The 13,958-nt window shown below is 43.4% G+C and overlaps 1 protein-coding gene across 2 annotated transcripts; it reads left to right on the top strand.

Annotated features, from left to right (window-relative positions):
- The first annotated feature begins 584 nt into the window (after positions 1 to 584).
- sgms2b (sphingomyelin synthase 2b) lies at positions 585 to 13,536 on the top strand. 2 transcript variants are annotated; one of them, XM_029754673.1, is made up of 6 exons: positions 585 to 682; positions 5,771 to 6,580; positions 6,908 to 7,025; positions 9,279 to 9,432; positions 11,460 to 11,626; positions 12,267 to 13,536. In XM_029754673.1, the coding sequence occupies exons 2-6, from the start codon at positions 6,045 to 6,047 to the stop codon at positions 12,459 to 12,461; spliced, it is 1,170 nt and encodes a 389-aa protein (XP_029610533.1). In that variant the 5' UTR covers positions 585 to 682; positions 5,771 to 6,044; the 3' UTR covers positions 12,462 to 13,536. The 2 variants fall into 2 exon arrangements, with proteins under 2 accessions (XP_029610533.1, XP_029610534.1); XM_029754674.1 differs by having other exon boundaries at positions 605 to 682; positions 5,760 to 6,580.
- The last annotated feature ends 422 nt before the right edge of the window (positions 13,537 to 13,958 follow it).

Below are 13,958 nucleotides of genomic sequence, written 5' to 3'. Positions count from 1 at the left end.
GTCTGCTAAATGACTAAAATGTTAAACAATATAGGGAATAGGGTGCCAAAGGACTCCGGTCAGAATTAGTGCACTATATATAGGGAATAGCGTTCCTTTTGGACTCGTGGTGTTGTCCAGTCAGTCACGGGGTAGCCTCATCTTAAAAGTAAATTAGAGAGCGGAGGTGAAACGTTAACTAAACAGCTGCTCTGAATTACTTGTGTTATGCCCCTGCGGAGTCATGGACAAGACAGTCCCTCGTGATGACGGCTGGGGACGGTGAGTCATTTGAGCTCGAGCTTTAACAACCGTTCTGGAACGCGCGGATCGTTTAGCGAGAAGTGACTCACTACCGGGGGGGGAGTGGCCTTGGTGTGCCTTATTTGGGCAGGGAGAACCTGTTTTCTGTCTGAAGATTTTTTATTTTTTTTTAAAGACCTTTAAATATAATCGACACCTTTTTATATGAAATTGCGCTATTATATATTTAAAAAAAAAATATATATAGAAATGTACATCCACTGTTACCCAAACTGTTCTGATAATTGCTGAAGTGTAATAGGCAGCTATAGGGGCGTGTTTTGCAGAAGGGGCGTGTCTTGTCTGGCAGGAGGGGAGTTGTGATTTACACCCAAGGTAGAGAAGCAACACTAAAAAGATCACACATTTCTTTCCAACTTTGACGTTACTGAACAGAGAGGTAAGCTGGGTTTTTTTGTTGTTGGTGGGGATACATTGTTTAATTAGCCTAATTTGAGAACGTTTGTTAGTTTCATTTCCCTAAGAGCGCAGGTGTAAAGTTTTAAGAGTTTAGAGAAGGTGTTGTCGGTAGCCATAGCTCACCTTTCAACAGGTGAATTGCTTCTGACTGGCTTTGTGGTCGAATATTCAGATATTAAAGACCTAACTATTTCCAGTACTTAAACACAGAGGACTCCTAATTTCTATTTCACCAACGTAAATCCTTCATGTTATTATCGCCCGGTGAAAAAGATGATATTTGTTATATACACCCTCATGTTGTGGTGGTGAGAAAGGGAAGGGTAGTTTACTGTGAGTAGTATTCCATTACGCCACGGGGAGGGACCTAGCTGAATGTGTCCAATAGAAAGTCTGGTTTTGCTTTGTTTTGGTTCTTAATTAAACTGTAACCGGTTTCCGTAATGATTTTACACCCCTCTCCTGTCCTGTCCTACCGCTTTCACTGTGGCTTGTGAATGATGCCGCGTTCAATACAACCCGGAACTCGGTAATCTCCGTTTTCCGAGCGTTCAAAACAACTGGGAACTCAGAGGGGGGAGAAAAAGGGGCTCCGATTGGGGGGGAAAATCGATTTGAATGGTTATCCAACTCCGAATTCCAACTCGGGCCTCTTTCTAGACTTCCGACCTGAAGATCACTGACGTCATGATTTGACTTTGTATTTTTCCCGAGTGTCCAGGTGTTTTGAACTCGGCAACGGACCTCCACAGGCCTCGAGCAACCGTGTCAGATTGTATTAGTATAGATGGATCTTTCTATTAATACTTGAGCCAATGTGTGACATTGGGATCAACATTATTATTATTATTATTATTATTTTTTAAATGGTTTGAAACAAAACAAAACTTTTTTTTTATGCAGTTCTACATGTTTACCAAAAGTGAAAATATATACAAATTGTCCCATAACTTCACCTTTACAACACAGATCTAGTACAATACGTCCTTTAATAAGCAGGGTTCATACAGGCATTGACAAGTCAAATTCAAGTACTTTTTCAAGCACTTAATGGTAATATAAGGACCTCAATGTTATACACTTATATAAATTATACGTGTGTGTATGTGTTGTGTATAGGGCCTAATAGACCCCTTCCCCCAAAAAACATGCAAAAAGTGTCAAATAAAAAGTAGGCCATTATCATGTTAAGAATACTTCTTTAGGCCTTGACATTCTAATTGACATTCTAATTGATATTCTAGTTGACATTCTAGTTGACATTCTAATTGATATTCTAGTTGACATTCTAATTGACATTCTAATTGACATTCTAGTTGACATTCTAGTTGACATTCTAATTGACATTCTAATTGATATTCTAGTTGACATTCTAGTTGACATTCTAGTTGACATTCTAGTTGACATTTTAGTTGTTCTTACATTCTAAACTATGAGGGAATAATGTGGACATTGCCTGACTGTATAGATTGGATCCTTGGTAATGTTTCTGGAGCCTTTGTGGCCAACACAGGAACACATAATAAATCCATAAATATTGGTAGCATTAATCTCACCATCGCTGTTTTTCTCACCACAAAGTGACCACAAAAGCAGGTTTCTTTTTTTTAATGATAGGATTTGTATGGAAAGCCAAGTTGAAGCCAGCATTAGATGTTGTCATTAGATGCACTACTTTTGTGAAGGAAAAAAAAAATAATTTTCAAAACATTATTATTTTTTTCTCCAGATTTTTCAGGGGGTGTTGCAGCACTCTTACTTTCCACAGCTATGATAATATCCAGAATAATGAATAGGAAGTGCCTTTGGTGTTGCTGCAATTGTCTCTCTGGACAGTAGACTTGGTGTCCAATCCATATGAAAATACGTGGTCCCCTGTAGCTCAGTTGGTAGAGCATGGTGTTTGCAACGCCAGGGTTGTGGGTTTGATTCCCACGGGGGACCAGTACAGAGAGAAAAAAAAGTATGAAATGTATGCATTCACTACTGTAAGTCGCTCTGGGTAAGAGCGTCTGCTAAATGACTAAAAATGTAAAAAATGTACCTTGATGCTGTAAATCAAGCAGATAACAACAGATGGTCAATATCACAAGGGATATTAGATCCAACATGGATCCAGACACTACTGTCTTCACCTGTATAACGAAAGAGACGCCAAAATATTCTGGACATTCCTCGCCAACACCTTGTTTTTGTTTCTCCACTTCTTCACTTGGGCGGTTGTTGCATCTCATGCCCAATCACAACAGCTGTTCCACACTTGACTGTAGTTTAAAAAAAAAATATCCTTCCTGGGTCAGATGATGTGTGAAAATATCACTGTAATTTAAACACGCTCGACACCAAATGCGCATCCAAACAAGTATTATGTATAACTATTGAAGAACCATGTTAATGACGGGTGACTTTCAGTTAGAAGTGTTCTATTGTTCATTTTTATTATTTAGGATTTGCGTTGCCCATGAAAAAACCAGTTTTCACCCCGTAACATAAAGACACACAAAACGTTACGTAGTCACACTGCGTTTTCTGAGATCTCTGTACTAAAACCTGTCTTGACAGCTGTAGATCCAGGATTCATACAGGGTCCATGTTCAATGTCTAATTGAACTGATTCATGCTTCATATATCAGCTGTACATGTGATGGAAGAGTATACTGCACATGTAGAGGGTTGCAATTCCATTGAATTGGGGATAGTTTAATCAAAATATGCCACAAGAAATAGAATTGCCTTATGTGTATCCCACAAAAAAAAAGTTCACTGTTATAAACTAACTTTTTTTTTGTTGTTGATGAATTTACTGGAAAGTTTCCAACCCTTTGCAACCCTATATTAGAGTAAAATGGGAGAAAGATGGTTTATATTAGAGTAAAATGGGAGAAAGATGGTTTATATTAGAGTAAAATGGGAGATGGTTTATATTAGAGTAAAATGGGAGAAGATGGTTTATATTAGAGTAAAATGGGAGAAAGATGGTTTATATTAGAGTAAAATGGGAGATGGTTTATATTAGAGTGAAATGGGAGATGGTTTATATTAGAGTAAAATGGGAGATGGTTTATATTAGAGTAAAATGGGAGATGGTTTATATTAGAGTAAAATGGGAGAAAGATGGTTTATATTAGAGTAAAATGGGAGATGGTTTATATTAGAGTAAAATGGGAGATGGTTTATATTAGAGTAAAATGGGAGAAAGACGGTTTATATTAGAGTAAAATGGGAGAAAGATGGTTTATATTAGAGTAAAATGGGAGAAAGACGGTTTATATTAGAGTAAAATGGGAGAAAGATGGTTTATATTAGAGTAAAATGGGAGAAAGACGGTTTATATTAGAGTAAAATGGGAGGAAGATGGTTTATATTAGAGTAAAATGGGAGGAAGATGGTTTATATTAGAGTAAAATGGGAGAAAGACGGTTTATATTAGAGTAAAATGGGAGAAAGATGGTTTATATTAGAGTAAAATGGGAGAAAGACGGTTTATATTAGAGTAAAATGGGAGAAAGACGGTTTATATTAGAGTAAAATGGGAGAAGATGGTTTATATTAGAGTAAAATGGGAGAAAGATGGTTTATATTAGAGTAAAATGGGAGAAAGATGGTTTATATTAGAGTGAAATGGGAGAAAGACGGTTTATATTAGAGTAAAATGGGAGAAAGACGGTTTATATTAGAGTAAAATGGGAGAAAGACGGTTTATATTAGAGTGAAATGGGAGAAAGACGGTTTATATTAGAGTGAAATGGGAGAAAGACGGTTTATATTAGAGTGAAATGGGAGAAAGACGGTTTATATTAGAGTGAAATGGGAGAAAGACGGTTTATATTAGAGTAAAATGGGAGAAAGACGGTTTATATTAGAGTAAAATGGGAGAAAGATGGTTTATATTAGAGTGAAATGGGAGAAAGATGGTTTATATTAGAGTAAAATGGGAGAAGACAGGGGGTGGATTAGAGGGGGTTCAGTCACACATTAACATGCAGGCCAGATATGATCTGGAGAAAAATTATTTGTAGCATTTTGAGTACACTCACTCACTCACTCACTCACTCACTCACTCACTCACTCACTCACTCAATATACTTTTCTCCAACTGTGTGTGTGTTACGTAACAGTGTTGTTTAGTTACCTAGGTAATGTCATTGTTTTAGATGATTGCATTGTGATTCACATTCTCTGAATAGCCCTTCTGCCCCTCTCTCCCCTCCCTCCCTCTCCCCTCCCCCTCTCTCCTCCCTCCCTCCCTCCCTCCCTCTCCCCTCCCCCTCTCTCTCCCCTCCCTCCCTCTCCCCTCCCCCTCTCTCCTCCCTCCCTCCCTCGATCCTGCCAGTTGTTGGAGCAGTCTGAACTCCTCATTGTTCTGCTTCAACCACACTAATAAAGCACACCGAGGTGTGTGTGTGTGTGTGTGTGTGTGAAATCACCTGTGGTTTAAAGAGTGAGGAATGTGTGTGAGAGGTTTTAAGGTGTGGTTCTTTCTCTCTCTGGTTACTCTTGAGTCAAAACCAACATTCCTACAAGTAGGAACGGAACATTTCCCACCTGTGTTGACTGAGTGTGACTGTACAGAGAGTTCAGATAGAAGAGAACACACCATGTTACCAGCCTGTCCTCTCTGACCACTGAGGGCTGGTTTTCCCCAGACACAGATCAAAGTCCAGTCCTGGACTAAAAACCATTTTAAATAGGGGACATTAAGAATGCCTTTCAAATCTAGAACTAGGCTTATAAACGTGTCCGGGAAACTGCCCCTGAGAGCTCTGAGAGCACAGCCTGTCTGTCTGTGGATGCTACTGAGGAGAGGACAGCTCATAATACCGTCTGGAACGGAATGAATGGAATGGAATGTTATCAAACCATGGAAACCACGTGTTTGATGTATTTGATACCATTCCAGTGACTCCGCTCCAGCCATTACCACCAGCCTCCTGAGCTAGCTATTGGAACAGGTTTTCACCCCTTCCTTCCTCTTTTGTACATTTCACTTCCTTTTGTATTTGATCAGGTAGAAACGGGTTCTAGTCTCCTGGACAGTTTCTGATGTCTGTGTTCTTGTGTTTTCCAGGTGTTTTCCAGGTGTTTTCCAAAGCTCTCTTGACATTTGTTGATACCCTCAGAGCTGATTTATTTGACCAGACTAGAACTGATAGGATTATCGATCACATTGATCAGGTACCTCTAACCCACCAAACATTATCGGAGGTCGGAGGTTACACCTTGCTGGAAGTTTCTGGATTATACTTTTTTTGTTTGTTGGAGACTACTGATTGGTTAAAGGACGTGTTTGGAGCCTGCTGATTGGCTGGTTGAGTGTCTCAAAAATATTCACCCCAGAACTGATGCACGAAGAGGAGGAGAAACCAACTAGAGGCCACTACCACCTAGAGGTCTCTGTGACAATGGAGTCCCAGCCGCCGCCACCTCCTCACATCGTCCCCAACGGCAACCCTCGCGGCAACCCTTCCTCATCAACGATAACGGACCACATCCCTAATTCCAAGCTTAACCAGGACGACCGACGGACTAGCGGAGCTAGCAGCAAATCCAGCCGGCTAATTCGGTCGCTTAGCAACGGTCTCCGGAAACATAGCGACTACATCAAGATTTCGGTACCGGAAGGCCGTAGCAACCGGTTGCCGCGCGAATGGTGGAAAACGGGGGTGGCGTTCGTGTATGCGCTATTCAACCTCATTCTGACCACCGTCATCATCACCGTCGTACACGAACGGGTACCGGATAAATCGGTCAGTCCGCCGTTACCGGATAAGTTCTTTGACTATGTGGACCGTGTACCGTGGGCGTTTACGGTAACCGAAGTCAACGGGATGGTGTTGGTGGGACTTTGGTTCATACAGTGGCTCTTCCTCAAACACAAGTACATCATTCTCTATCGTTCTCTCTCTCAAATCCTTATCTTTCTTTCAATTCAAAGAACTTTATTGGTACGGCAAACACATGTTTACATTTGATAAAGCAAGTTAAGTTAAAAAAATTTTACAATAGACTGTAAACATTACACTCACAAAAGTTTCAAAGGAATAGAGACATTTTTTAAATGTTATATTATGTCTGTATACATTGTTATGTTTTTTTTTTAGACTATTGGTTTAGACTGTGCTGTTCTAATTGTGGTAACTTCCCCCTCCAGGTCCATCATTGGTTTAGACTGTGCTGTTCTAATTGTGGTAACTTCCCCCTCCAGGTCCATCATTGGTCGAAGGTGTTTCTTCATGATTGGAACGTTGTACATGTACCGTTGTGTCACCATGTATATCACCACGCTGCCTGTGCCTGGCAAACACTTCACCTGCGCTCCCAAGGTACACAATGATTCATATAAAGACTAGATGACTGATGTAGGGGCCTGCATCTTGGCACTCCACAGCATTTTGTAAAATATATTTTGGAATCTACAGAAATGCATTTATACTGAACCAAAAAAATATAAAGTCAACATGCAATAGTTTCAAAGATTGAGTTACAGTTCATACAAGGAAATCAGTCAATTTAAATAGAATTCATTAGATCCTTATCTATGGATTTTACATGACTGGGAATACAGATATAAATCTGTTGGTCACAGATACCAAAATAAAAAGGTAGGGGCGTGGATCAGAAACCAGTCAGTATCTGGTGTGACCAACATTTGGCTCATGCAGCGCAACACATCTCCTTCACATAGAGGTTATCAGGCTGTTGATTGTGTCCTGTGGAATGTTGTCCCACTCCTCTTCAATGGCTGTGTGAAGTTGCTGGATATTGGTGGGAACTGGAACACGCTGTTGTACACATCGATCCAGAGCATCCCAAACATGCTCAATGGGTGACATGTCTGGTGAGTATGCAGGCCATGGAAGAACTGGGACATTTTCAGCTCCAGGAATTGTGTCCAGATCCTTGCGACATGGGGCCGTGCATTATCATGCTGAAACATGAGGTGATGGAGGTGGATGAATGGCACGACAATGGGCCTCAGGATCTCCAAACGGTATCTCTGTGCATTCAAATTACCATCGATAAAATGCAACTGTGTTCATTGTCTGTAGCTTATGCCTGCCCCATACCATAACCCCACCGACACCATGGGGCGCTCTGTTCACAACGCTGACGTCAGCAAACTGCTCGCCCACACGACACCATACATGTGGTCTGCGGTTGTGAGGCCGGTTGGACGTTCTGCGAAATTCTCTAAAACGACGTTGGAAGCGGCTTATGGTAGAGAATTTATTTGGCAACAACTCTGGTGGACATTCCTGCAGTCAGCATTCCAATTGCAACCTCCCTCAAACCTCAGACATCTGTGGCATTGGGCTGTGTGACAAATCTACACATTTTAGAGTGGCCTGTTATTGTCCCCAGCACAAGGTGCACCTGTGTAATGGTCATGCTGTTTAATCAGCTTCTTGATATGCCACACCTGTCAGGTGGATGGATTACCTTGACAAAGGAGAAATGCTCACTAACGGGGATGTAAACAAAATTGTGCACAAAATTGGAGAGAAATATATATATATTTTTTTTTTGTGCGTATGGAACATTTCTGGGATCTTTTATTTCTCTTGAAACATGGGACCAACACGTTACATGTTGGGTTTATATTTTTGTTTAGTGTGTATATGTCTACATTTTGTTTTAGTCACATGTTCCATTCCAGACACCTTAATGCTTCTAAATTAGATTGTGAGATAAACATATTTTTAATATATAAAAACTTTTTCCTTTCATTTTAGAAAGCACTAATGTTACTGTTCCCACAACAACAAATAATAATAAAATACATTTTAATGTTGTCCTTGAAAGTTTTAACTGAAATCCTGTAGAATTCCATTCATTCCTATGGAAGACTGCTCCTACTAGGTAGGGCCAATTTGGCCGACCGGTGGCTTCAAAGCCTCTCATTGAATACCACATGATGAGTCATGATACCCATAAAGCCTAGCGGTCAAACAGGGAAATAGTCACCTTGTCCTAGAGAGATTTGCATGGTTATCAAAACGCCACGTCAGGGTTCAGCCTACATGAAACACAGCCCTTATTTGAAGTGTTTCTAAAATCCCCTATGGGGGAAAAATCAATGGTGGAAAAACGGATTGGAACCATTTCCCTGTTTGACCGCTAGGTTTTATGGGTATTATGACACCTCCACTGTGGGGCTCTATAGGCCAATACATAGCATCAGCAGAAATTATGCATAGAATAGTCCAGGATCAGTCCATTGCAGTATGTTAATAATCCAGGATCAGTCCATTGCAGTATGTTTAATAATCCAGGATCCGTCCATTGCAGTATGTTAATTAATCCAGGATCAGTCCATTGCAGTATGTTAATAGTCCAGGATCAGGCTATTGCAGTATGTTAATAATCCAGGATCAGTCCATTGCAGTATGTTTAATAGTCCAGGATCAGTCCATTGCAGTATGTTAATTCATCCAGGATCAGTCCATTGCAGTATGTTAATAATCCAGGATCAGTCCATTGCAGTATGTTAATAATCCAGGATCAGTCCATTGCAGTATGTTTAATAATCCAGGATCAGTCCATTGTTAACTAAACCTCTCTTCCCGCCCTTCTAGCTTTATGGTGACTCTGAAGGGATGGTGTGGCGTATTCTGGGTCTGATTAGTGGAGGAGGCCTGTCAATCACCGGGGGGCATCTCATGTGTGGAGACTTCCTCTACAGTGGACACACTGTAACCCTCACACTGGCATACCTGTTTATCCAAGAGTGTACGTGTATATACACAGACACACACACACACACACACACACACACACACACACACGCTCTGTAACCCTCACATTGGCATACCTGTTTATCCAAGAGTGTACGTGTACACACACACACACACACACACACACACACACACTCACACCTGTTTATTCAGTGGAAATACTGAGATTCTTATTTTATTAAGGAAATAGAGAAGTGTTACAGAAAGGAGGTCACCCCTCTAGTGGGGGACTGTGGCCTCTAACCTGGGACCGGGTCGGGGGACCGTGGCCTCTAACCTGGGACCGGGTCGGGGGACTGTAGCCTCTCTAACCTGGGACCGGGTCGGGGGACTGTGGCCTCTCTAACCTGGGACCGGGTCGGGGGACTGTGGCCTCTCTAACCTGGGACCGGGTCGGGGGACTGTAGCCTCTAACATGGGACCGGGTCGGGGGACTGTAGCCTCTCTAACCTGGGACCGGGTCGGGGGACTGTGGCCTCTCTAACCTGGGACCGGGTCGGGGGACTGTGGCCTCTCTAACCTGGGACCGGGTCGGGGGACTGTGGCCTCTCTAACATGGGACCGGGTCGGGGGACTGTAGCCTCTCTAACATGGGACCGGGTCGGGGGACTGTAGCCTCTCTAACCTGGGACCGGGTCGGGGGACTGTGGCCTCTCTAACCTGGGACCGGGTCGGGGGACTGTGGCCTCTCTAACATGGGACCGGGTTGGGGGACTGTGGCCTCTCTAACATGGGACCGGGTCGGGGGACTGTGGCCTCTCTAACCTGGGACCGGGTCGGGGGACTGTGGCCTCTCTAACCTGGGACCGGGTCGGGGGACTGTGGCCTCTCAACCTGGGACCGGGTCGGGGGACTGTGGCCTCTCTAACCTGGGACCGGGTCGGGGGACTGTGGCCTCTCTAACCTGGGACCGGGTCGGGGGACTGTGGCCTCTCTAACCTGGGACCGGGTCGGGGGACTGTGGCCTCTCTAACCTGGGACCGGGTCGGGGGACTGTAGCCTCTCTAACCTGGGACCGGGTCGGGGGACTGTAGCCTCTCTAACCTGGGACCGGGTCGGGGGACTGTAGCCTCTCTAACCTGGGACCGGGTCGGGGGACTGTAGCCTCTCTAACATGGGACCGGGTCGGGGGACCGTGGCCTCTCTAACATGGGACCGGGTCGGGGGACCGTGGCCTCTCTAACCTGGGACCGGGTCGGGGGGGCCGTAGCCTCTCTAACCTGGGACCGTTCTAGATGATTCTGTGCTTCCAACTTTGTGGCAACAGTTTGGGGAAGGCCCTTTCCTGTTTCAGCATGACAATGCCCCTGGGCACAAAGTGAGAGCCATACAGAAATTGTTTGTCGAGATTGGTGTGGAAGAACTTGACTTGCCTGCAGAGCCCTGACCTCAAGCCCATCGAACACCTTTGGGATGAATTGGAAGGCCGACTGTCAGCCAGGCCTAATCACCCAACATCAGTGCCCGACCTCACTAACGCTCTTGTGGCTGAATGGAAACAAGTCCCCTCAGCAATGTTCCAACATCTAGTGGAAAGCCTTCCCAGAATAGTGGAGGCTGTTATAGCAACAAAGGGGGACTAACTCCATATTAATGTCCATGATTTTGGAATGAGATGTTCAATGAGCAGGTGTCCACATACTTTTGGTCATGTAGTGTTTCTACATAATGTTAGATAATAGCAGGTGTCCACATACTTCTGGTCATGTAGTGTTTCTACCTAATGTTAGATAATAGCAGGTGTCCACATACTTTTGGTCATGTAGTGTTTCTACCTAATGTTAGATAATAGCAGGTGTCCACATACTTTTGGTCATGTAGTGTTTCTACCTAATGTTAGATAATAGCAGGTGTCCACATACTTTTGGTAATGTAGTATATTTACCAGTCCTGTGAGGCTCTGATAAATGTATTTCGAATTGGGAAATGGGATATTTTTTTGACTAAATCTGGAAAATAGGGGCGAAAACAATTGACACGTGAGGTTGTTGTAACTATATGTTTATTTGTTTACCTCCTCAGACTCCCCCAAGAAGATGTGGTGGTACGTGTGGTTGTGCTGGTTGCTAAGTGCTGTGGGCGTGGTCTGTATCCTGATTGGTCATGAGCATTACAGCATTGATGTTGTCTTCGCCTACTTTATTACATCACGCCTCTTCTGGTGGTATCACACCATGGCCAACACACAGGTAGGATACACACACACACACACACAGGTAGGATATACACACACACACACACACACACACAGGTAGAATATACACACACACACACACAGGTAGGATATACATACACACATGTAGGATATTTATTTATATATATACACACACACACACACACACACACACACACACACACACACACACACACACACACACACACAGGTAGAATATACACACACACAGGTAGAATATACACACACACACAGGTAGGATATACATACACACATGTAGGATATTTATTTATATATATACACACACACACACACACACACACACACGTAGGATAAATACACACACACACACACGTAGGATATATACACACACGTAGGATATATACACACGTAGGATATATATACATACATACACGTAGTATTGACATGATGGTTGTTGTGTGTCTGGATAGTTACGTCACACTACAGCCTCAACTGATTCGAGATGTTCTCTTTAGTTCACACTGATTAACTCTGAGCTTTGATTCATGTCTGTCTCTAGAAATCCAATGGATTATTACACGAGTGTCTTTTTTGAAAAGAAAAACCTCTCAATCTGTATACTTCTTCTTTGTTTATTATTATTTTCTAAACCAATCTTTACATTTTGTGTTCAGGCTCTACGCGGGGCATCTAACAACTACCTGTCAAGGACCTGGTGGAACCCCGTGTTTAACTTCCTGGAGCGTAACGTCATGGAAACCGTTCCCTGTGCCTTCTCCTGTCCCGTCTCTCTGCCCTCTGCATGGTGTAACATTAACCCCTGTGAGAGATACTCCATGGTAGAGGGGGATGGGAACAGAGACCAGTAGAGGGGAGAGGCCTGTCTCTCACCCTCCTTGTGGTACCAACAACTCCATGGTAGAGGGGGATGGGAACAGAGACTAGTAGAGGGGAGAGGCCTGTCTCTCACCCTCCTTGTGGTACCAACAACTCCATGGTAGAGGGGGATGGGAACAGACTAGTAGAGGGGAGAGGCCTGTCTCTCACCCTCCTTGTGGTACCAACAACTCCATGGTAGAGGGGGATGGGAACAGAGACTAGTAGAGGGGAGAGGCCTGTCTCTCACCCTCCTTGTGGTAACAACAACTCCATGGTAGAGGGGGATGGGAACAGAGACCAGTCATCCATCTTTCCATCCATCCCTCCTCCTGATGGGAACAGAGACCAGTCATCCATCTTTCCATCCATCCCTCCCTCACTCTGTTCACAGATCACAGGCTGAAGTCTGTAATGAAAGAAACCTCCCTGAAGGCTTGGTCATCACTACCTCCGGTGTTCTTCAGCACGGACGCTACAGGCTAACACACCTGCGTAGGGGAATAGGGCGCACTGCGTAGGGGAATAGGGCGCACTGCGTAGGGGAATAGGGCGCACTGCGTAGGGGAATAGGGCGCACTGCGTAGGGGAATAGGGCGCACTGCGTAGGGGAATAGGGCATCATTTGAGACTGATACTTTGTGTATTGGGTCAGAGATTGGAATGTCAGAATTGGCAGCGTATTCCCTATGCACTGTATAGGGTGCCACTTCAGACAGCCACTGTGAGCTAGCCCAAAGGACCAAATATTGACGATAACAATGTTAAACAGTTTATGAAATATTTTGTTAGCCTGATCCCAGATCTGTTTGTGCTTTTGCTAACTCCAAACTAAAGACAATTTCCATAAGGACAAGGGAGTAGAAACAGAACAGGCTGTTTTTTGGTTCACTAAAATAATTCATATAAAGTCGTATCTGTAATCCATGTTACTGAAATATTTTTTTGGTTTGTTTTCATTGTTTTTTTTAATCATATTTAAAGTTGTCTTGAGTAACTGATTGTTGTAATATAATGTTCATTTTGAGAGGGGGGGGGACTGAATAAAATGGACAAACTCGCCTTCAAGACCTGTGTGTGCAGAGATAAGACAATGAAAAGCACTTAAGTGAATCCACAGTGAATTACTGATTTGTCTGGGGCCAAGTTAACCTCCTGTTTCATATAAGAAAGTAATGACCAGAATGCATTTTAGGAAAATAAGATAATTTTGTTAAATGTATTTCAATTGTGAGTTTGCTCAATACCAGTCTCCTTCCTGAGGGGATCTGGGGTCCTCCCAGGGACAACTTTTATGTAGAAGGATTGAGAAGCTCCGTTCTGGGGTCCTCCCAGGGACAACTTTTATGTAGAAGGACTGAGAAGCTCCGTTCTGGGGACTTTTTGAAAAGACATCCTACTCCAAAATGAACCTGTAGCCCAACTGATGCAGCATAGAGGCTAGAAAAGGTACAGAGGCTGAAGCCTGGGGTTGGTCCATCTGCATTTAC

Source organism: Salmo trutta, chromosome 5, assembly GCF_901001165.1.
Source record: "Salmo trutta chromosome 5, fSalTru1.1, whole genome shotgun sequence".
Taxonomy (NCBI): Eukaryota; Metazoa; Chordata; class Actinopteri; order Salmoniformes; family Salmonidae; genus Salmo; species Salmo trutta.
The sequence above is the reverse complement of the archived record's forward strand: the minus strand, read 5'-3'. Positions and strand labels throughout refer to the sequence as shown.

Bases quoted from the DNA above. Each gene is read 5' to 3' on its own strand.
- sgms2b (XM_029754673.1), top strand. From the start codon at position 6,045: ATGCACGAAGAGGAGGAGAAACCAACTAGAGGCCACTACCACCTAGAG. The intron at 6,581-6,907 runs GTACATCATTCT...TTCCCCCTCCAG, and splicing joins TGGCTCTTCCTCAAACACAA to GTCCATCATTGGTCGAAGGT. The intron at 9,433-11,459 runs GTACGTGTATAT...TTACCTCCTCAG, and splicing joins ATACCTGTTTATCCAAGAGT to ACTCCCCCAAGAAGATGTGG.